General features: G+C 37.9%; 1 protein-coding gene across 5 annotated transcripts in view; it reads left to right on the plus strand.

Annotated features, from left to right (window-relative positions):
- The window catches only part of LOC121314110 (MAGUK p55 subfamily member 7-like), a 147,647-nt gene that overhangs the window by 89,056 nt on the left and 35,413 nt on the right, over nt 1-23,178 (plus strand). For all 5 annotated transcript variants that reach the window (XM_041247025.1, XM_041247021.1, XM_041247022.1 and 2 more), the window contains 6 exons: nt 3,459-3,590; nt 7,970-8,051; nt 8,413-8,498; nt 8,883-8,957; nt 11,683-11,879; nt 12,405-12,469. In XM_041247025.1, the coding sequence (XP_041102959.1) occupies nt 3,459-3,590; nt 7,970-8,051; nt 8,413-8,498; nt 8,883-8,957; nt 11,683-11,879; nt 12,405-12,469 (637 nt within the window). The remainder of the gene's footprint in view (nt 1-3,458; nt 3,591-7,969; nt 8,052-8,412; nt 8,499-8,882; nt 8,958-11,682; nt 11,880-12,404; nt 12,470-23,178) is intronic.

Raw genomic sequence — 23,178 nt, forward strand, 5'->3', positions numbered from 1 at the left:
TTAGCACGGGGGCCACTTGCTGAACTCGAGTGACTAAACAACTCTGCTTCCCCGTCATGGATCGAGCTCCGTCACTGCAAATCCCAATGCATTGATCCCAGCGCATACCTTCACGAATGAAATTATCTAACATTGCAAATATTTGTTTGCCGGTTGTGCGATTTAGAAGAGGTCTGCAAAAAAGAAATTCCTCCATAAGTGACTCTTCATATCCAAATCTGATGTAAACGAGCAGTTGTGCAGCTCCAGCGATATACGTTGTCTCGTCAAGTTGTATGGCATAAAATCTACTCATCTTGATGTAGTTAAGCAGTTTAGATTTTACATCACTGGCAAGTTCTGAAATTTGGTGATTCACTGTATCATTTGAAAACAGAATTTCACCAACCTGCAGGACAGAGCTTTCCCCAAACATAATGGAACAAATGTCTCAGCTATGGTGTACAGCTTGCAAAGTTTAGCAATGCGGTATGACACGACATAAGAAGCTTTCAGACACTTGGCAGACACTGTGGAATACTTGTTCTTGCTTATAATAATCATCTTTATTTTTATATGGTGGCTTTTATAGTGGACCACCATCACAAAGCACTTTTCAAGCACCACAAAATGATCCATTTTGTGTACTGAACAGTGTGCAAAGCGGCGGGTAGCTAATGCTTAAACTTAAACTCGCTCAATTGGTTCTCTGCTTTTAAATGTGGTTAAATAAAAATTAAGTAAGAATAATGAGTATGAATTTGTAGGAATCACATTTAAAGTCTTCAAAATTATTATTATTATTATTATTATTATTATTATTATTATTGTTATTAATTGAATACTTACCGTTTTAATGTTTGACGCGCTCCCCTGGCTGAGAACCGTTGGAATAGAGGGAAAACTTAAGATCTCCTAGGACTGGCACTTTATATAAGGGCCTTTTTATATCTCAATCAAATAAAACACAAGCAGATGGATAGTTTGAATAATAGCTCTATGCAATAGTAACAGTATCAGTCTTATTATATTTGAAATTGGCCATTTATCGGCATGAAAAAGAAAACCGCACTACAAAAACAGTTTTTTACATTACTTGAATATGAAAAGGCACATTAAACTATATTACACTAAATCAAGTAAAGGTTGATTTGGACAGTTCTGAAACTCACTTCATAAAACACGCTCTTAGAAAGGAAAGGGTGTGAAATTACTTCGGCCAACACAATGGTGAAAAGAAAATGTAGAAAAATTGTATCAGACAGCCGATCACCTGTACATGCATGTCTTCTCAAAACATTTTTAAAGGCATAAACCGTCTTCCCAGATGGTCTGGTAACTGGTACTTTATCAGATGTAGTCTTTTTCACACTTGCTTTTACCACATGCATTTCTTTGCCCTCTGCATATCTGGGTATCCCTGAGGAGACAATTGTCCTGCCTTCAAATATGTGTATATATACAGTATATTTCATTTGCAATCGGCCCCATAAACGCAGAGTAGTACATATGATTCATGTTACTAATTTACTTCCAAGCCTGCTGAAGCACAGGGGAGAGACAAACGCATGAAAAATTGATTTTACAAGAGAGACTTGCCAAAGAGAAATGGCAGTCAAAAGCAAATCATAAATCCCAATCACCTCAATGTATCAAAAAGATCAGCCATCAACAAAGATATAGTGCATGAGGAGCACTACGTTTCAACCAGGTCAAAGTGGATAGCATTCTCTGGAACAGGAGCATGCATCCATTAGAAAGTCTTTCATATACCGCTGTTGTAGTTTTCCATATATTTTAATGAAAAAGTGACAAATCAATGTGACATTGTGAAGTGGAACATGAAATACTGCACTAATAGTAACACTCGCTAGACTTGTGCGGCATCATTTTGTATTTTTTTTGACAACATGATGTTAAATAAAAGATCCAAATTCTGATTCATTTGAGTTATTATTATTATTATTATTATTATGTCATCTCAATTCTATAATTCTAGGTGTTGCAGAAGTTTTGCCCATAGTTGTATACTACCTTACAACAAGTAGGTCACAACTCTGCCCCATACTATTTTTCTTTTTTTTTCTTTTTTTTTTTTTGTTATAGTATATTACCTATTCTGGGGGAACACTAAAAAAATGTGATCAAGGCAGGACAGCTTCCGATGTAACAAACAAGCAAGTACGGGGTTAATTGAAAAGGCCATTAGCAGGCGCTCCTTAACCTCAAGGAAAAGGGCCTGTCAAACAGAAGTCCTGCTGTGAAGGTTGGTTGCATTCCGTGTAAGCGCTCTCTTCTGACACAGTCCTGGGACTCTGCTGTTGAAAGAGGTAATGGGTGATTGGCGTTTCTGTGAAGCCGAATTGTAGTTATGTATTGAAGTGGGCTTGTCAAATAACATTGTTGCATCACCAGGAGTGCTTTTAAAAGGGCTGTGTTTGTTCTGCATTGCTTGCCTGCTACAGTACAGTAAGAGGATGGAGGATTACTTCTCGTCTGTGTTGTTTGGAAATTCCACCCTTACCTCTCCATTAGAGTTGTAGCTTTCTAAAATAATACAGCTTGAATTCATTTTGTGGTTTGAAGTTTTTACTATAATATCAGTAACCTCAGAATAAGGTATAAAGATTCAATAGGATTATTTCAGCCTTTTTATCATCAGTTGTTTTTAAGTAGTATTTTTTCAAGTAGTATAAAAAAAAATATATATATATATATATATATATATATATATATATATATATATATATATATATATATATATATATATATATATATAAAATCTAATGGAGTTTTGGAGTTACCAGTTTGAGTGTACAATGCATCAGCAGTATATTCACCAACAAACAGGTTTCAAATATACTTTGATTCAGTTCTAAAACCTATTGCAGTAAACGAGTGCTTTTGAAATGAATTACCCATATAGAAAGCTAATAATAAATTATTACATTTCATGTATTTGTTTTATTTTTTACTGACTCTTTACCTTTTTGTGCAGTTTGCAACCGTTCTGAGTTCTTATAGCAATTTACTACTTTATGGTGCTTTCACATGTGTTCAGACGTTGCCATAGAGAAATGTAACAGGGGCTTGATCAGCCAAAGTGCCTTAATAGAAGTAAGATCCAGTGATCCGCCACTTTCGATCAAGGTTGCTTTTGTTTTGCTGGCAGTGCATTACTGTTCACTAGAGGGCAGCAGTTCTTGCTAAAATAGACACCTTGGCTGATCAAACAGCTCCTAATCTCCTAGTCAAAGAACTGTAATACAAACTGTAATACATATAGTGTGTGTGTGTGTGTGTGTGTGTGTGTGTGTGTGTGTGTGTGTGTGTGTGTGTGTGTGTGTATATATATATATATATATATATATAATATATATATATATATATATATATATATATATATATATATATATATATATATATTTTTTGTTCGTATGATAAACATTGTGAAAACGAGAAAGATTTCTGTTTTCCAGAGTTTGCTTTCTGTCCATGACACAGTAGCTCAGAAGAGCTATGACCCAGAATTGCCTCCTTTGCCAGATGATATTGATGATGATGAAGATTCAGTGAAGATTATCCGCCTGGTCAAGAATAAGGAGCCACTAGTAATTCAGATTCAAGTTTTAGAAACTAATCAAGTTACAGTAGCTTTTAACTGCATCGACTCTTACCATAGCCCCTGACCAATTTATATCCAAAGTCATTTTACATGTATTGATGCACAGTATTGTTCTTTGCCATTTGGGCTCTAGTGTTTTTCCACAAAGGAGCCTTAATTTGAGAATATGTTTGTTAAAAATGTAAAATAGCTCATGTAAATAGTGCATGTACTGCTGCAGCTAGGTTTAAACCATCGCAAAACACTGTAGAAAAACATATTTTATTTATTTATTTTTTATTTTTTGCTAGGGAAAAAATACTATTGAATTGTGAAAGTTTATATCTTCAGCTGTAGTTAATTACAAAATATACTAGGCACTCAAAATATGAATTCAGTAATTATCCTAATTTGCATTATAGATCCTACTATTATGACCAAAGCCCCAGAAAATCCATATATAGAGTACACTCCAAACTCAACCGAAAACGCACACGGACACACGCACACACACACAGACATGTGAATCGGACGCCAGCTACATTTTCTTTAAATGGCATTTTTAAATGTTATTTATAAAATATTGCAACAAACATGCTGAACAGAAGAATAAAGCAAGTCTTTAGATGCCAATCAAACAGGTAATTATCATTCTGCTTTGTTCTTTCCACATCATGTTTTGGTACAAGGGCTTATGCTGATCACCCAGGCCTCCAAGATACTGGTCTCTGAGTTCAGTACAACTGTGGTCAAGCTGCGGTCAATCTGGCCATTTCAGAAACACCTCTCCTACTTTTTTAACAGCATCATCATTTAGCAAATATAGACTGTTCCTGTCACCATTTTCTTAACATATCTATGTTTCAACAAACTATTCACAATGTATCACTTAAAAACTGTTGCCTAGTAAGACGCTGGAGCTCTCAGAGAGTGTTATGTACAGCAGGTATTTCAAGCATCGTGAGCAGAGACTTTCCAGACCCATAGTGTCTCCTGTGCCAAAACAGTGCCAGGCAGCGATTAAGGTCAAGTCTCACTGAAACATTTAGTGCAATATTAAAACAATTGTTTTGTCACCTTGGAACATCTGTCGGAAAATGTTTTAGACAATGATTAATGTGATCTGTTTTGTGTTTTTAAAGCTCAGTGGAAAAGCAAAAAGCATTTAATCACATTTAAGTAAATTGTTACGTCTCACTGGTTTCATGTTGTAAAAAACTGTTGAGCCACATTTGGAGGGTGAACACATAAAGGACTACTGACAAGCGTAAGATGATGCAATGTGCATGCCCCTCCCTGTAAGACATGGAGCACAGCACTTGTTTAACATGGGTTATCAGAGTTGGTGAAATGACTTAAACTGGCCCCCACAGGCGTAATTACCAATGACTACACTGTGTGTATGTGTACGAAGGGGGAGAGGGGAAATGTAGCAGCTTTAAATAACATAACTGTTTGGGGATGTAGGATGGCTTTCAGTTTTATTTAGTGAGTGCAGTTTTTGAAAACAAACAAGGAATCAAAGATGCAAACTAGAGCAAACCATTACATTGGTAACCAATTTTAATTATAAAACAAACAAAAACAAAACACGAACATGGTTACTGGTAGTCTAGCCAGTCTTCTTTTGGCACACTTGTGTTGGTTTCTCTATACAAACTTTCCATGTATACTGCAACGCTGTGTTATGAACATTTAAATTAGGGGAGCCCTGAAAGATAAATGTATAACAATAAATACATGTAACCTTTTATGATAAAATGGATGACAATATATCATTAACACAAAAGGGAGGCGGGCTGGTGAATTTATTACTGCACCCAAATCAGTTATGTATGAAAACTGTGGAAAGTCCAGAAGCTAATCACTTAGCAAGAATACCTTTACAGCTACTGTAAGAACTGACTGTACTGTTCACCTAATATCGTGTACATTTTAGTTCAGAGCACACACAGTTAAAGAGACATGCTTTTTTAAATGTTCTGATTTCCTCCTGTTAAAAGCATGAAGGAATGGCAAAGCAATTTATGTTGAACAGATTGAAACTCGTGGCATCGTTCTGGAGATTGAGATAACTTGCCTGCCTCCTCAGGGATCTTGGTTAGATTGCCTCGTTTCTCAGTGATTCGTCTATTTACTTTATTGTGATTAGATTGATGGATTGTGTGTGGTAGCACTGATTAATTGCTATCATTTTTCAGTCGTTGACTTCATATTTTTGTAAACGCTAGAACTAAATCCCCATGATCTCTACTCAAACTTCCATTCTTTTCATCCCAAAACTAGATCTGAATGATTTATTTGATAAAATGTAGAGAATGAAATAATTATCTTCCGAATGGGCATAAACATATGTCCAGCAGGCAGAATAAAGGAATAGTAGTATATTTTATTACAATAATGTGTTATTGATTAACTTACGAATGACTACATTAAATTAGAACACAAAGTTGTGCGCAGCCCAAGTTCTGTCCAGTATAATATGTCGAAATAGTCTGTATAGAGTGATTAATGCAAGTATAATAAATGCCAAAAATCAGTAAATGAGAACAGAGTTGGTAATCTTGCACGTGTTTGCTGTGAGCGAGTGAGCAGAGCAAGAAGCAGATTGAGAAGATTATGAGAATATTGTCAGTCAGATTCTTGGAACGATTATAAAACAAATTAGAACTATGCAAAATTGTCTGTCTGAACAAACTGTAGTACAATACAACCCAGATACTTTTCAGAATATGAACTGAAATTTAGTTTAGCTCTGTTATTAGAGTTAAATGTCAATTTAAAATCTTTTAAAAAAAAAAAAAAGATGTGTCCTTTATTCGCCCCAAATAATGGGTTTCTGCAGTGGTTACGGCCAGGACTGGTGCTGCGTTTTGGGGGTTTACTAGACCACTCACAATTCATTGTAAATAGAACATGGGTAACATTTTGCTCCTTTTACATAGTTTGGTCATTTTAAAGTCATTTTCATATATTTGATGAGCGGAAGATTATCTTTTTAGCTATTTAGTAAGTTAATGGTCAGAGTGGGGTAAAACAGGACACATACATGTACATATAAAGAGATTGTCTCTGTTCCCTCGGGAGAATCCATGTCAGGAATATATATTTCTGTCAGTGTCCTGGAAAATATCCCTTGTGATGTGAAGACCAGAGTGGATAGCCTTTTTTAGCTTGTGATATGTATATATCTAAATTTGTCCAGAGGATGCCCCCGCCATTGTAGTGCAATAATGTGCTATTTGTCATCTGAAGTGCTGGAGGTGTTTACCTGTCTTAGATTTATCTGTCCAGTACTGAAGTGCACTGTTAGAGTATTTCTCACTGTAAAGATATGTTTAAAAAAAAAAAAAAAACATTCAGGAGCACGTATACTTTAGTCTTACAGTAATGAGTGCATATGGAACTGATCGTGGAAGTACATAGCTCCTTGATATCACATTACTTGTGGATAATTGATCTCCATATTTAAAACTCCCCTTGGTTCTCTACTCACTTTTCAATGAGCATTTACTGAAGGACGCTGACATGGAATGCAGTACATCATTTACATCAGCATAGTCTGCAAAATAAATTATCTATTTGAAAACACATTCTCTGTTGGTTGTGTATTGTAGGATTTAGTGACAAGGATGTTGTGTTTTTTTTTTTTTTTTTTTTTGTGGTGCCCATGAAAGGAACTAGAAACTAATAAACCATCTGGTTGGCTTGTTGTGGATTAACATTTTAGGCATATCTGTTGTGAAGGTTGCAAGTTAAAGCACCAGATGATAGGAACATACCCTATGGATCATAAAGGACACCACAGTCTACACTTTCTGTAGTGGTGGGTCAGTTCAATTGGGCTAAACACTGGTGGAATCATTAGAAGAATTCATTTTATTGATTACCCCTGTGTGTTTGCATTTACTTTTTATCATGGCTACCTGTCATATGATTGGGTGGGGTTCGTTATCGGCAAAGTAGCATTTTAAAAAATGGCTGTGCTTTTTTACATTTTTTATACAAATTCCTCCCATTTCCCCCCACAAAGCAGCCACGGGACTATTAAATTAACCGCGTACGTTAGAGGTACTGAAGTCTATTCAATTGATCTAGATGGCACACTCTTAAGAATTGAATAGACCCCACTGTGCTCAAAAGAAAGTTTCCAGGATTTTCCCATGTTTTTGTATTAGACTGATTTTTTTTCCCTCCCTGGCTGAACAATTCTTGAAGTTCAGTTGGTTATGAGGAGTTTTCTGTGCATGTCTATAGCAAGATTAACACATTCTAGTAAGAGATGGGATGGGCGAATGTGCTGTAGGGTCAATGCAGTTTTTTGTGGGTAGGAATTATTTTCGGGAGCAGAGGTGAAGCCATTATTTTATTTCTCTTTTTTTGTAGGGGGCAACAATAAAAAGAGTTGAAAACACAGGAGCTGTTGTTGTTGCAAGAATAATGAGAGGAGGCGCCGCTGACAGAAGTGGTATGTGTTCGTTCGTTCATTCATTCATATACATACTGAAATATACATTAACCCATATCTTCATTTGTAAAGTAGCCAGAAGGCTGTGCTCGGGTGATGATTCTGCCTGTCACTACTTCATACAAACATTTCTAATGCAAAAAAAATGAAATACAGCTGTGTAGCATGGGCCAGACATCCAAATTAAAACTAGCTGTAAATAAAGATTTCTGTAAATAAAATGATCTAGAAGCAGTACTGTGTAATGAGTGGAATATTATTAGCACACCTCTTCCCATCTTAGATCTATTCTTTCTTGTTTTGTTTTTGTTTGTTTTTTTAATTTCTGGATGTGTTGCTGTTTTCTTTATTTGAATTGCAGGTCTAATCCATGTGGGGGATGAGCTGAGGGAAGTGAATGGAATTCCTGTGGAGGATAAGAAACCTGAGGAAATCATTCACATTTTGGTATGAATAAGTTATTATTCACCTGCTGCTTTCAGATCTGTTTTTATTATTCAGTTTTAGATTGATCTGTTTGTAGTGGCATGCATTTGCTTTAAATGTGTCTGGGTTGCCCTGTACCAGAAGTGCTCTGCTGAGTTGTGTAAGGCAGACAGTTTATTACATGATTTACTGTCATTCGAAAAAACTTTGTCAAACGAAACAAGTCAGGGGTCGTTAATGTTCAAGGCACTGTTATTTAAATTACACTTTGTGAAATGCATGGCAGTTAATCTGTTATCTTAACAAAAACAGAAAGTAGTTTTTTGTTGCTGCCAAAGTTTTTCTATCATTACATTAAGGATAATGAATCCTCTTTATTGCCCTCTTTTTGTTTCCCTGTGTTAGGCCCAGTCACAAGGGGCAATAATATTTAAGATCATACCAGGCATCAACGAGGACACAAACAGCAAGGAGCCCAAGGTATTTCCTGCCAGAGAGATTATATTGATTGTGTTGCACACATTTTTAAACAATGCAGTTCAACTTCTTCTCCTACCCCCTGCCTCCGGTGCCTGGGAGTTGAATGGTCTGCCTGCTGCAGTTGCATGTTACTTGGACAGAGTTGTACTAGTTATAGTAACTTATTACATTAAAAACTGTAACTAGTTACAAATAGTTACTTCTCAGGGACAGTTTACATTTTATAGGGATATATTTTTTTGTTTGGTGTGGTCTGGCTGCACTTTGAAATCTTATTTGAAGATCCAGCTATCGAACCGACTCTTTCTCTCTCCTGACACCATTTTCTAGTAAAGTGCTATAAAAAGCTCTTTCATGTGACGTGTGGGTTTGACTTGCACTGTTGAAGCGCTCTCTAGTTTTACATGTAATACATAGTCCTTTTTTGATGTTGCTACTCTAAATGATTTGCCTACATTTAGCTGCCTGTTTGAAAAAGGTACCGTTACTGAAAAATGGAATCCGATTTACAGCAATGCATTGTATGTGATGCTTCTTTACAGGAGAAATTAATCTACTGTGCTTCAGAGGCATTGCTCAAAGTGGAGCTCTGAAAATCTTAGTCTGTGTCCTGAATTTTTGTTTATCTAGTTGGATAGTTATCTGTCTGTCTACCAAGCTGGTATTGCCCTGTATATTGCCTCCTAAAGTGTCCTCCAATTAATTTGGGACACTGCTGCCGTCTTAAGTCTGGTTGTCTACAGGAATATGACTGGTTTGGCATAACATTAGTATAAGCTTAAATGTTTAATTTAAAATTTTTAAAAATTAATTGGGTCTCCACATGTTTTGAGAATTGTATGGAGAAGACTTACAACAATAAATGCTCTTGACATTTCCCTTTGCTTGTAGATTTTAAAAAAATACTGGAAAGCTGATATGCATCTCATTTCTTTTGGAAGAACTTGCTTTCGAAAACTTAACATGTTTTTATAGTTCAGCCTGACTGCCAACGTTGTTATTTAAAATGAATCCACTGAAACTGGCAGTGAGTTGGACTTTATTTTCAAAGGTTTAATCAACAGACATCTCCCCAACCAAGCGCAGCAGATGCCTAATTTTAGATGATTCTGGCTTGCATCATTGGAAAAAATGCCCACAGTTGAAAGTAACGGGTGAAAGTCAGAAGGTTTGAGGCAGTTTATTTTAAAATATGCACTAAACACTGTCAGGCTGTTTTGATCAAATCACACTGTCCTTTTTCTGAATGGGCCTACATTTTTACACCTTGAAGTATAAAATGCTTCCAGTGCATGTCATTAAATAATTTTTTTTTTTTTTGCCTTTTTTGGAAATAACACAAATATTGTTTTAGTCTTTTATACAGCTTTTCTAAAACATTGTTAGCTTTAGAAATAGAACAGCTTTTATTTTATAAGGTGCTCTTGTAATGCTTTGCAGGGATGAGTCACCAGGCTGTGTGGAACCTCTCTCAGTTGTGTTCTTTGATAAGCTGTGCTTTGTAGCTCAGGACAGTGATCGGAGGGCCCAGGATATTCATTGAAGTCATAAACATACAGTATTGTGTATGTGGCTTGGATAAAGCACTTGCATCATAAGAAGAATCTGATTTAAAAAAAAAAAAAAAACAAAACAAAAAAAAAAACACAACACTACGATGCTTTGGGTTACATCCCTGAAAACAGTATGTGTACTGTATAGTGTACTATTACCCAAGTGTATTGCATGTTTTATATACAACATGCAGCCTGTATATAAATGCTGCCAGTATTTGTAAACGAGTGCATGTTATATCTTGGAGATTATGGTATTATATTTATATCACTTTCTGTTGTTTTATTCACCAGAGGCTGTTTGAATTTACCTCACACAGATGTTATCATAAATTACCCCTAATTATCTTCACAACAAGGTGTCAAAAGTAACATTAGGTCAAGTATTGAAGTGTGGAGCAGAGACAAATAGCCCTCCTCAGAGCTGGAGTCTGGCACAGAGTCCTCTGCAGATGTTTGTCCCTTGTTGCGGAATGCATGAACATTTGATTTTCAGTTGAGACCAAAACTGGTTTAAAGCCAAACATTTTGACAACTGAATTGCTCTTTTTAAATAATAAAAAACATATTGGGTATTTTATTATAAACTTTGTTTATTTATTTTAAACTGCACTTGTGTATTGAGTCAGAGTTTTCAAAACTTTTTCTCCAAATTACTTCTTTTTATTTAACATATTTAATTTTACAAAACTGGTAACAAACAGCTCAAAATGGTAATGTAGGGACTCATTAAGGTGTGGCTTAGTTTTTGTCGTGAGTAACATTAACAGTAACAGTTTTATTCTTCATTTGCAAATTGCACGTTTTGTAGAGACCTTGATAAATGTAAACTCGTATGGTTCTATGTTGTCATGTCTAAGGGGAATGAACTGATGAACCGAATTAAATAAGGCAGAGAGCCGCTATCCTGGTTACTGAGGACAGTAACGGTTCAATGTAAAAATAAAAATTACTTTTTATGCTTTTGTATTAATTACATTTTTGGAGTCTTGTTTTCTCCCAGCGTTCCAGAAAGTGAATCCTATTTTTACCACCTTTCTATCTAATACAATAAATAAAAATCACTGTCTTTGTGTTGGTAGTAGCAATAATAGTGGTAACAACAGAATTTGAACCTTTCATCTGTTGTGCTTTGAAGGCTGTAGGTAATGTAAGAAATGTTTTCCTTCCAGATGTTTGTCAGAACCCTTTTTGACTATGATCCTAATGAGGACAAAGCGATCCCATGTAAAGAAGCTGGGCTTCCTTTCAAAAAGGGAGATGTCCTTCAGATCATGAGCCTGGATGATGCAACCTGGTGGCAGGCCAAACTGGAAGGTGATGCCAACGCCCGAGCAGGCCTGATCCCTTCCAGACACTTCCAGGAGAGGTGAGCTACAGAGGAGCTGATGCTAAAAACACACACTCCCAAACAAGGGCCCAGCCCCTCTGCCCCTTCCCCACTTGTCAATATGAGGAATGAGCTTTGCATCCCTCTGCCAAAATAGTTTGGATTTCCTTGCATGTCTGGCTTAAAATGAGTAATGACAGAAAATGATAGCACTGGTACTGATCCACTTTGGAATAGGAACATGGAAAATAGCACATCAGTGTCTGCTTAATCTGCTCAGGGCTCTAGCAGTTTCTTGGCATGGCTGGGTGACTGAAAATTCAGTCATCCAGATTTATTTTGGTGGCTCCTGAATAAAAAGCCTTGTGCCTTGTTTATATATCTATATCTATCTATCTATCTATCTATCTATCTATCTATCTATGTAGCTTTTTTTTATTTTATTTTTTTAGCTTTTTTGAATATTTAAGAAGGTTCTCAGTATCATAGCAGAAAGTGTTTATTAATCCCTAGGAAGCTGTTAAAAACTGATGGTTTTATTGTGCTCTCTTGTTTTTCCTCCAGGCGATTTGCACTGAGAAGGCCCGTAACCCTTGTTCATCCACAAAGAAATTCAAACAGAAGATTATGTAAGGTCATATTTTACTTGACAGGGATACTAATCGTCCCATTAGACCCTTACCACAACCCATAAGAAGTGCAGGTGTAACCTCTGTAGAGCTAGAGGAGAGTCTAGATACTGGCAAAACCTGTAGATAGCCTAATATCAAACAAGATCAGTTTCATATGGTTTCCTAAAGCACATTGCATTGAACCATACATGCCATCTAAGTACTGTTGACAGAAAAGTAGTAGCAAAATATGTGGACTCTCTACAATTTTATTTGTTATCGCTTCCTTTATATTTTTTAAAATGTTGAAATTTGCAGTTCTTGGTATACAATTGGATTTCATCCGAGATGGTCGTTTATATATACACCTTAATTTATGAAAAGTTGTGTTTGTTGGGCTGCTTTTTAGGAATATTGTGTCTCTTGTATAGTGTTTGATCATATGAAGATGCCCCAGGAAAAAATGTTAATTGTACATATCACATTATCCATTATTCAAGACCTGCTTGATTTCTAGCTGTATGGCTAACATTTTAGCACACCACCATGTCTCATTGTGTTCACTTTAACAGGACATCTCGTCAATGTGCTCTGCTTATTAGGTGTACAGTAACACACGTGTCCAGCGAGAATGTGATTGTAATAAAGGCAGGTACTATCATTAAGCTCATTGCATTTACCATTGTAGTTAGGAAATTTCATGACTGGTAAATGGAGTTTAAAGGTGGTTTTTAAGGATATTTGCATAGTTTCAGACAATCTGATGCTTCAAGTGATGGCTGTCCTGTTAGTGTATTATTCTCTCCCCCCATGTGTTTTTTTTTTTTGTTTTGTTTTTGGTAGAAACTGTTTTGGTTTTTGTGTGTTTTTGCTGTCTGACATCCTATTGGAAATGTTTTTTAACAATGCCACAAAGCTTACCAGACAGGCGGGTCCTGGTCAGCTGCCAGTCGCTCTCCTACGTTCTTTAGTCTGTTTTAGACAGCAGCTTCTGGAAGAGTTTATATCCAGTATTCATGCTAAGAACCACCTCGCACGGAGGGCAGTGGCGAAAAGAAGGCCCTGTCACGTCAAGTGGGTTAACAAAGCGACATGCCAAAGTAGCACTACTGTTGTCATTGACACTGGTGACGGTGACCATGTTTTCATTGACATTCCAACAGAATCATGTGTTTTTATACATTTAGTCCTATTTGCACACACAGCAGTATTTTAACAAATAACTTAATAGAAAATGTGAATAAGTATGTTTTTCTTTGTTTAATACTGAACTAATAAATCTGTCTTCAGATTTCACAATAGATGAGGAAGTGGAAATCGTTCCACAGACTGCATCTTTATCTTAATTTGTGTCGAACATAAGGGAATATTTTGAATATTGGCATTGCAACGTTATTGTTGATTATGTGGAAATCAGTGTCTTTAACTATACTAAATTAGGATTGATGGACCCAGTTCTGATTATAAAGGGACATTAGTGGTTGATTGCAGATGATTTCATCATTACTAACTTCAGTTTACAGAGAATACCATTGGAACACAATGGATTTGGACTTCAGTCCTTTAAAGGTTACATAGACCAGTTGTTTTCAAACTTAAGACATGACTAATATATTATTGAAATACACCTCAGTAGAATTTCATTATGCACATTGTTATTTATTTATCTGTTTGTTTGTTTATTTATTTATTAGCAAACGCCTTTATCCAGGGTGACTTACAGTTGTTACAAAATATCACACTATAGATAAGAGCAGTTACAAAGTACAGTAAAATCAGTAGAAAGTAAGTTCAAATTCAAATAAGAGCAAAGTAAAGAATACAGTAGATATATACATTTAAGAGCGAATTAGTCAAAGAGCAGTAGACTTGTTGTAAAAGTGTTAGCTTATAAGAGTAACTATCAATAAGAGAATGTAGTAAGTACTATAAGTGGGTAAGAGCGATTTTAAATTAAAAAAAACATGAATACAGATACCGAGATATTGAAGAGTTTGCGGATATCATTGATTTTGGGGGAGAAGTGGGCAAAGTCGAAGAGTCAAAGATAGAGGAAGGTGGGGGGGGCAAGGAGTGAAGAGAAAGTAGATATATAATAATCTATTTGATGTGCTTGTTTCACACCGTGCTGGGATCCCTGGACAAGACTGCTGTATTTAGGAACACAAGGTCCAAGCTCTTTCCTTGGGGAGGGAAAATTTTATATATATATATATTATATATATATAATATATATATATATATATATATATATATATATATATATATATATATATATATATATATATATATATATATATATATATATATATATATGAACTTATGACCCATTCAACTCCTCGAGACCATCACTTTTTTTTTCTACATTCGTACCATCGGAGGAACAGCATAACAGCCTCCTTGTCTATTGTTGTACTACAGACACTGACTTTGTGGTGGTTTAAAAAAAAAAAAAAAAAAAAAAAAAAAACCTCGTCATCTTTGATATTAGCATCACAAAGGTATCCATATATTATAAAAAATAATAGATGGGCTTCTTCAGTGAGTTGCAGGAAAATAATTCCATCTTGGATTTCTGTGGCAATTTTTAAATTATGTAAAAACCTTTGTGTGAGTATTTTCTAGGCATTTTTAGGGGGTCCTAAAAAGGGGGGAGAGACTTATACACCGGTGTGATCTATAGGCTTTTTCCTGAAATTGTTGTCTCAAAAAGGGGGGGTGGGGGGCGACTTTTACACAGTCGATCTCGTAGTTTATGACTTCACAGAAACCGTAGATGAAATTATTTTCCTTTTAACGCACTGAAACCATCTGTTATTCTCTCTCTCTCTGTCTCTCGTGGAGGATTGTGGGAAGAGCTTGCAGGGAGGCAGTAGCGTTTGAACGCTGGTGCAGTAGGAGGGTGTTTTTTTGCTAACATTTTTTGCAATATTCTATAATTATTTGTTAATCATTTAGCTTTGTTTATATATCTTTGTTTTGTTTGTTTTGGTTTGCATTTTACTGCTTACTGAGTAGTGTGGTGTGTGTGTGTATAGATCCCGTTATGGGATCTCACTCTGGCGGGCTGGGGTCTCTCAGCCACCGACATGGGGTTAGCTGCTTGCCGGATACCGGCGTGTCGGTGGAGGTGTGCCTGCTGGCAGTAGGAGAGGTAGTCTGCTATGAAAACATAGTGTCGGCTTCCCATATGAATAAGAGATTTGTTATCTTTTTAAAAGAGGTATTGCTGGTCAATCAACTGGTGGAGGAAGGATTTTCAGTGAAAGGAGATTTTATTCAAGTGTCTCCCTTAGTAACCCCTGTTACCAAGGTTATTATGGTTAACGTGCTGCTGTTTTTAAAAAATGAGATCTTGGAGAATGAACCTGCATGGTATGGCAAGCTGGTGTCCCCAATTAAAAACATTCCATTAGGGTGTAGAAATGCCAATGTTAAGCACGTCCTTACTTTTCGGAGACAGGCGTTTTTACTGCTGAATAACCCGGGGCAGGTGATTGATGTCGCTTGAAGCTTCAGTGTGGAGGGTATGGGCTGTGTTGTATTTGTCAGCTCAGGCACAATGCGGTGCTTTAACTGTGGGGAACAGGGACACCAAAGGAGAGCCTGCTTGAGAAAAAATAGAAATGAGGAAAGGCAGGAGCAGGGTACTGATGGCAGGGAGGAGGCTGGGGATGTTGGGGGTGAGCAGGACCGTCGCAGCGGCAGCCGGAGTCTGCAGAGACCAGGGAGCCGCCGAATCGAATGGAGCCGCCGACACCACAGCCACGGTCCTTCACAAAATGAAGTTAATGAAAATGATGAGTCATGGTAAAAAAAAAAAAAAAAAAAAAAAAAAAAAAATAAGGAAGCTGCAGATCTGCCTAACAGCGAATGGGGAACGGAGCAGAGCCTCGAGTCTGTGCTGGAGGGGAGCCTGCAGTCTCAGGCAGGGGTTTCTGTTCCTCCTGATATGGAGGGAGAGGGGAGTGGCACAGTGACAGGCTCCAAACCCAGCTCTCTCTGAACCCAAGCAAGTGGAGACAGAGGCAGAATTAGCGGTGACGGCTGTGCTGGGAGGAGAAGAGGAGATCGGGCGGTGGAGGTGGAGAGAGCCGTGAAGGAACGGACAGTCGTGGATGGCGACACAGACAGCAAGGACGGAGCAGAGGAAATGGAGGGGGAGCTCTCGGACTCCTCGCTTACATCCCCAATAGCCAACCCGTTAACAGGGGGGAAAAAAGTTTGTACCCTGGATGAATTTAAACAGTTCTTGGAGAATACAAAAGGAAAAAGGGGGGTTGAAATTGAAAACTTCTTCCCAGATCTGAGATTGTTCCTCCACTTAGCACACATCGTCACACGAAAGGAAACATTAGAGGAATTTGACCAGCAAAAAAGGTACCGTCTTAAAAAATATGTTCAGATAATTAAGAAAAAGATCGCTAATGTTGCCAAATAGTAATATTTTTAATGGATATTTCTTAAGAATTTTTTTATTGTTGCTTGTTTTATGCTGTCAGTTTTAATATTTTTAGCCGCTATGGAAAAGTGCGTTTTTATTTCTTTTAACGTGAATGGCTGCAGACAGTCTTTTAAAAGAGTGCAGCTGTGTGAGTTTTTAGTGCAGAAGCGGGCGGGGGTAGCGCTGCTGCAGGAGACGCACTCAGACAGTGAGAATGAGGCGGCGTGGCTGGCAGAGTGGAAGGGGTCATGTGTATTGAGCCATGGCTCAAGCACTAGTGCAGGAGTGTCAATTTTATTTAAGCCCAGCCTAGGAGCAACAGTTTTAGATATTGAAGAGATTGAAAAGGGGAGCTTATTAAAAGTGAGAGCAAGGTTGGGTGACATTAATATTTATGCACCAAATAAGGGGAGGGAACGTATTTTAATTTTTACCAAACTAAAGCAAGCTCTTTCAAGTGTTGATAATGATGATTTTGTGGTAGTGGGAGGATTTTAACTGCACCATTTTTGATTTTACTATGGATAGAAACAATGAGGAGCCCAATCCCCAGTCCTCCAGTGAATTATCTGCAGTTTTTCAGTTCAGTGGTCTGGTTGATGTCTGGAGGTGTCTGCACCCTAATGCAAGGCAATACACCTGGGCTCATTGTCGCTCACAACAAATATATAGAGCAAGGTTAGAATGCTTCTACACGTCACACACTCATTTGAATAAATTCATTAAAGCCAAGATCATTCCCAGTAGCCTTTCTGACCACCACTGCCTGTTAGTTACAGTAATACCTACCACTGACTCTCCCAGCACCTCCTACTGGCATTTTAATGTAAAGTTATTACAGGACACAGTTTTTGTAAAGCAATTCAAGCAATTCTGGAACATATGGAAAAAAGAAAAAACACTATAAAAATATGAGGCAGTGGTGGGACATTGGCAAAACACAGATTAAAATCTTTTGCCAGCAATACACACTCAATTCAACTGGGTCATTGAATGCAGCGGTGAGAGAGTTGGAGCCTAAAATTCTCCAGTTAGAGAGCAGCCTGGACATAGACCACCAGGAGCAGACCCTGCAAATCCTGAGGGAGCAGAAAGACATGCTGGGCAGCCTGCTGAAGGAGAGAGTGAAGGGGGCGCTGGTGCGCTCTCGCTTCATTGAACTGAAAGACATGGACACCCCCTCCAGTTTCTTTTTTGGCTTGGAAAGTAGGAGAGCAGACAGCCGGCAGATGCATTGCATCCCGATACCTTGCGGCAGGGAGCTGTACAGCCGGGAGGAGATTAGCGGAGAGGCTGTAAAATTTTATACTGAATTATATAGTAAAGAGCCATGTGACCAACAGGATATGGACCTGCAGCTTAGGATTTGCCCACCGTTAGAGAAGAAGAACAACATCAATTAGATAAGCCGCTACCATATCAGGAGCTGACCACTGCTGTTACACAGCTTTCAAACAGAAAAGCTCCTGGCATTGACTGACTGCCCACTGAATTTTTTTAAAAATTCAGGACTGTGATTGGAGAGGACTTTTTGCAGGTGCTGGGAGAGAGCCTCCGGGATAAAGAACTGCCCCTCTGTTGCAGGAGGGCAGTAATCACATTACTGCCCAAGAAAGGAGACCTGTGTTTGTTAAAAAACTGGAGACCTGTTTCGCTTTTATGTTATGATTTTAAAATAATTTCAAAATGACTAGCCAATAGATTAAAAAAATGTATTGGAGCTGTAATTCACATGGACCAAACTTACTGTATATCGGGAAGCTCCATTTTTGATAATTTTTGTTTTTAATTCGAAACTTTTTATCAATGACTAATACATGTGATTTGAATGTTGGGCTGGTCTCTTTAGATCAGGAGAAGGCATTTGACAGGGTCAACCACACATACCTTTTTAAAACTCTGGGAGCCTTTGGGTTTGGCCCTGGTGTAAAAGTGTTGGGTGTGTTTTTCAGAGTGGAGACTTATGTGCAGAAAAACTGGGAGGGCCTGGTGGGACAGGGTGAGGGGGTGGCTACAGAGATGGAGGGGACTGCTAGCCCAGCTGTCCTTTAGGGGAAAGGTCCTGGTGTTTTAATAATCTGGTGGCCTCCATGCTGTGGCACAGGCTGGTGTGTCTGGACCCTCCCTGTGGTATGATGCAAGAGTTCCAAAGAATACTGCTGGAGTTCTTCTGGAGTGGGAGACATTGGTTGTGGCCAGCAGTCCTGTATCTCCCCACTCATGAAGGGGGGGCAGGGGCTGGTCAGCATTGCCAGCAGGGTAGCATCCTTCTGACCGCAGGCGGTTCAGAGGCTCCTGTAAGCTGGGGAGGAGGCTCAGTGGAAGGGGCTGGCTTGTTTTTTTCTCAGCAGAGTAGGGGGGCTGGGGATAGGCAAACACCTGTTTTTAATTGAGAGTACTGGATTAGCTAAAATAGGTATCCCTTGTTTTTATTTGAGTGTTTTAGATGCCTGGAGGGCAGTGAGGATGGAGAGAGATGAGGGGTCTCTGACAGGCAAGGTCCTGTTGGAGGAGCCCTTATTCTTCAATCCGCTCTTCCCTGTGCGTTTCTTTCAGTCAGTGACGCTCTGTGCCGGTTTTGTGAGGGCATGAGTGATCAGACTGAGCCATTTGATCAACCTTGACCTCTCCTGCTGGTTAACTGCTACACAGCTGGCTGGGCGGCTGGGCTGGCACTCTGAGAGGCTGGCAGAGAAAATGGTTAATAAGTTGAGAAGCTCTCTCTCCCCCGAGCTCAGGGAGGCTTTGAGGGAGGAGATGTCCAGCGGCACAGGGCAGAGGCAAGACTTCATCTTTACAAGGTTGCTAGTGTGTCCAGCAGTAGGTGAAGGAGAGGGGGATGGAGGGAATGAGGGAATGCTACTCCACTTTAACACAGTTAAAGACTTAACTCTTGACACAACAGGGAGTAAGAAAATCTACCAGTTGTGTGTGAAGATATCACATTTTCACCAGTTGAAGAGGTTGGTAGATTCAAGGTGGAGGGCATGTCTGGAGGTAGAGGAGGGGCACAGGCCAGTATGGAGGGTGCTGTATAAACTGCCCCTCACCAAGAAAGCGGGGGGACCTGTACTGGAGGATCATGCACTATATTGTGTCCACCGGCAGGTTTCTCCACAGAGTTGATTCCAGTAATAGCTCAGAGTGCTGTTTCTGCTCTGCAGAGGAGACAGTGTTCCACATGTACAGCAAGTGTGTTAGGCTAGGACCACTCTTCCATCTCTTGCAGGAGCTCCTGCAGGACCTGGGTGAGGAGTTCAATAAACAGCTTTTTATCTTTGGGGTTCCATACAGTTTTAAAAAGAGAGGTAGGTGTGTTTTAATTAATTTTATAATGGGTCAGGCAAAATTAGCCATTTTAAAGTCCAGAAAGAACAGGATCTCAGGGACCAGGCTGACTGATGCCATGCTGCAGTTCAGGGTGTTGGTGGTCAGCCGGATGAAAGTGGATCTTTAATTTTCTAAACTAAATAATAATCTGGAGGACTTCCAGGAGAGGTGGTGTGTGAGAGACGCCTTGTGTGATGTGAGTGAGGAGGGGGAGCTCCAGTTTTTGTTCTAATTTAAATGTTTTTGTTTTGTTTTCAAGTGTTTTTATTAATTTTGGCTTTAATCTGTTTTTAACTGAAAGAAAACACTGTTTTTTATTGATTTTTTTTTTTTATGATCCTTTTATTCTGTTTAAAATCTGTTTTTAAGGAGAACATGATGTATTTTAGGATGTTTTAATTCTGCTGAGGCAGTAGGAATCTTAATTTTGGTTGTGTTTTACCTTTATTGAATTTTATTGGATTTTATTTGGAATGTTTAAAGGATCTTAAGTCGCTCTTTCTCTCTTATATATATATAAGAGAGAGAGGTCGGTACAGGTAGAAAATCCAGAACCGGGTACCCTGATCTTTTTTGGGTACTGATTAAAAATAAATCGCATATGTTCATGATACAAATGTAAGTACTATATAGTACAGGTACATTTAGACCCTTCTTGTGTAACCTTTTTCAGTACTGGAAAAATCTAAATAATTATAATAAAAATAATAGTAATAAAAAAATACCTTCATGGCTCATTTCTTGTTAAGACGCCAGCATATCTGAATTTTGTTCATGCGGTTTTCTTTTGAAACTTCTCCAATCCCATGAAAATAGTTTATTTTCCTTATCTTGATTTGACAGGTTTTCAGACTGTCTGGAAACGAGTAGCCATCGCACTGATAAACCAGTGAAAGTGGCAGGGTGTGGGGTTTGTTAATGTGTGATTAACAGAGGGCAGTGGACACCAGTAAACTCTATTCTCAGAGTGCATTACCATTGAGCTATGACTGTTTGTTCTGTGTACTGTCAGCTAAAAACAATTGACATTTTTTTTTGTAGTCAACCTTTTTTTCTCATATGTGACCAAATTAGCAGCACTGTAGAGCCCTGTTCTGATGTTTTGTATCCAATTTAGTTCCTGAGAATAGTTGCAGCAGTTATTATTATTATTGAGGTGTACTTGCAGCTCGCTGTGTTTATTGTTTTCTGTAAAACATTGATATCCTATCAGTTAAGAAAAGGGTTAATGCATTAAAAGCTTGTTTTAACATTGTCTTTATTATGCCGGCCAGAGACCTGCAGTTCAACTGTATTGTCATATTTTCTACATTTTCTTTAAATTCTGAAATTAATAAATCAAAACCCAGGTAGTAAAAAGAGACCCAGGTGACATTGGGTAATTTAAAACCCAGGTTTCCGTGTACCTGTGCCGATCTCTAATTTTATAAATACATACATACATGCATATATGCATACATACACATATACATACATGCATGCATACATACAGTACATGCATACATAAAGTTGAAGACAAAAGTATTTGAGCATTTTTAAAAGTATTAAAAAAAAAAATAGAAAACCCACAAAGCAAGTGATTTCTATAATTTCTAATTGTTGTATTGAAATATATAAATTAAAGATTCAGCTATACAATTAAACCATTATTACATAACATGCATAATGAAATATAACATGCAAAAACTAATTTCATACTTTGACAAGTATTTGGGCAATAAACATATTTCAAATGGTTAAACCTAAAGAGTACTGCAATGATCTCAAAATGGAAGTGATAAAACTAAACAAAAAAGGAGAAACTACCAGAAAAATAACAGAAAGACTCAGCTTACCAAAAAGCACTGTGTGGGCTATTATTGACAGACACAGGAGAACAGGAACTACTGCAACTAGCTCCAGGTGTGGAAGACCAAGAAAGATTTCTTCAAAATCTTGAAGAGGAATCATTCGAGCAGCCCGGCATAATACTCGGATTACTTCAAAAGATTTGACACAAGAATTGAGAGAAGATGGTGAAGAAATTCATGAGCCAACAATTCAACGATACCTTAACAAGATGAATCTCCATGGGTGACAACCAAGATGCAAACTTTTGTTAAAAACAATACAGAAAAGAAAGCGATTGGAGCTTTCCACTGAATACTTGAAGAAGCCTCATGATTTCTTCAACCAAATTTTATGGTCAGACGAATCCAAAATCGAACTTTCACTAAAAAAGCAATACTATGTTTAGAGGAAGAGAGAAGAATTTAAAGAAAAGTTCATCATGCCCAGTGTTAAGTGTGGTGGAGGTTGTGTGATGGGATGGGATGGGATGGGCTTGTTTTTCTTCCTCAGACACTGGCGACCTTTGTATTGTAGAAGGATTAATGAATGCTGCAAAATATCAAGACATTTTGCACTCTCATTTGTTACCCAGTGCTAGAAGGCTTATTGGACACTTTGTAGTCCAGCAGGATTATGACCCTAAGCATTCTGCAAAGTCTACAAAGGAATTTCTGGAGAAAAAGGAAGGTTACAGTTATGGATTGGCCATCTCAGTCCCCAGACTTCAGTCCAATCGAGATGATGTGGATTCACTTAAAGGCTGCTGTTGCAAAAAGGAAATTCAAAGTCTATTGCAGAACTCAAAGCTGTATGTGTGAACAATGGGCAAAATGTCTCTGGAAAGATGCCAGGAACTGGTTTCAAAATACAAAAAAAGACTGCAGGCTGTAGCAAAGTAGTTTTTGCTTGTTATTTTTCATTTTGTGCACGTGACGTAATAGTTTATTGTTTTATTATAAACCTTTAATTTCTACTTTATTTTATGCATTGTTTTTATGACAATCAGATTGTAAAACTTTAAAAGAATCCTAAAGTTGCACAATATGTTACACTGCCACAGTATGAATGATTCTGTAATCACTGAGGAAGGGTCACGTACTGTACCAATTTAAACACAGTGCAG

This window comes from Polyodon spathula, chromosome 4 (assembly GCF_017654505.1).
Source record: "Polyodon spathula isolate WHYD16114869_AA chromosome 4, ASM1765450v1, whole genome shotgun sequence".
In the NCBI taxonomy this organism is placed as follows: domain Eukaryota; kingdom Metazoa; phylum Chordata; class Actinopteri; order Acipenseriformes; family Polyodontidae; genus Polyodon; species Polyodon spathula.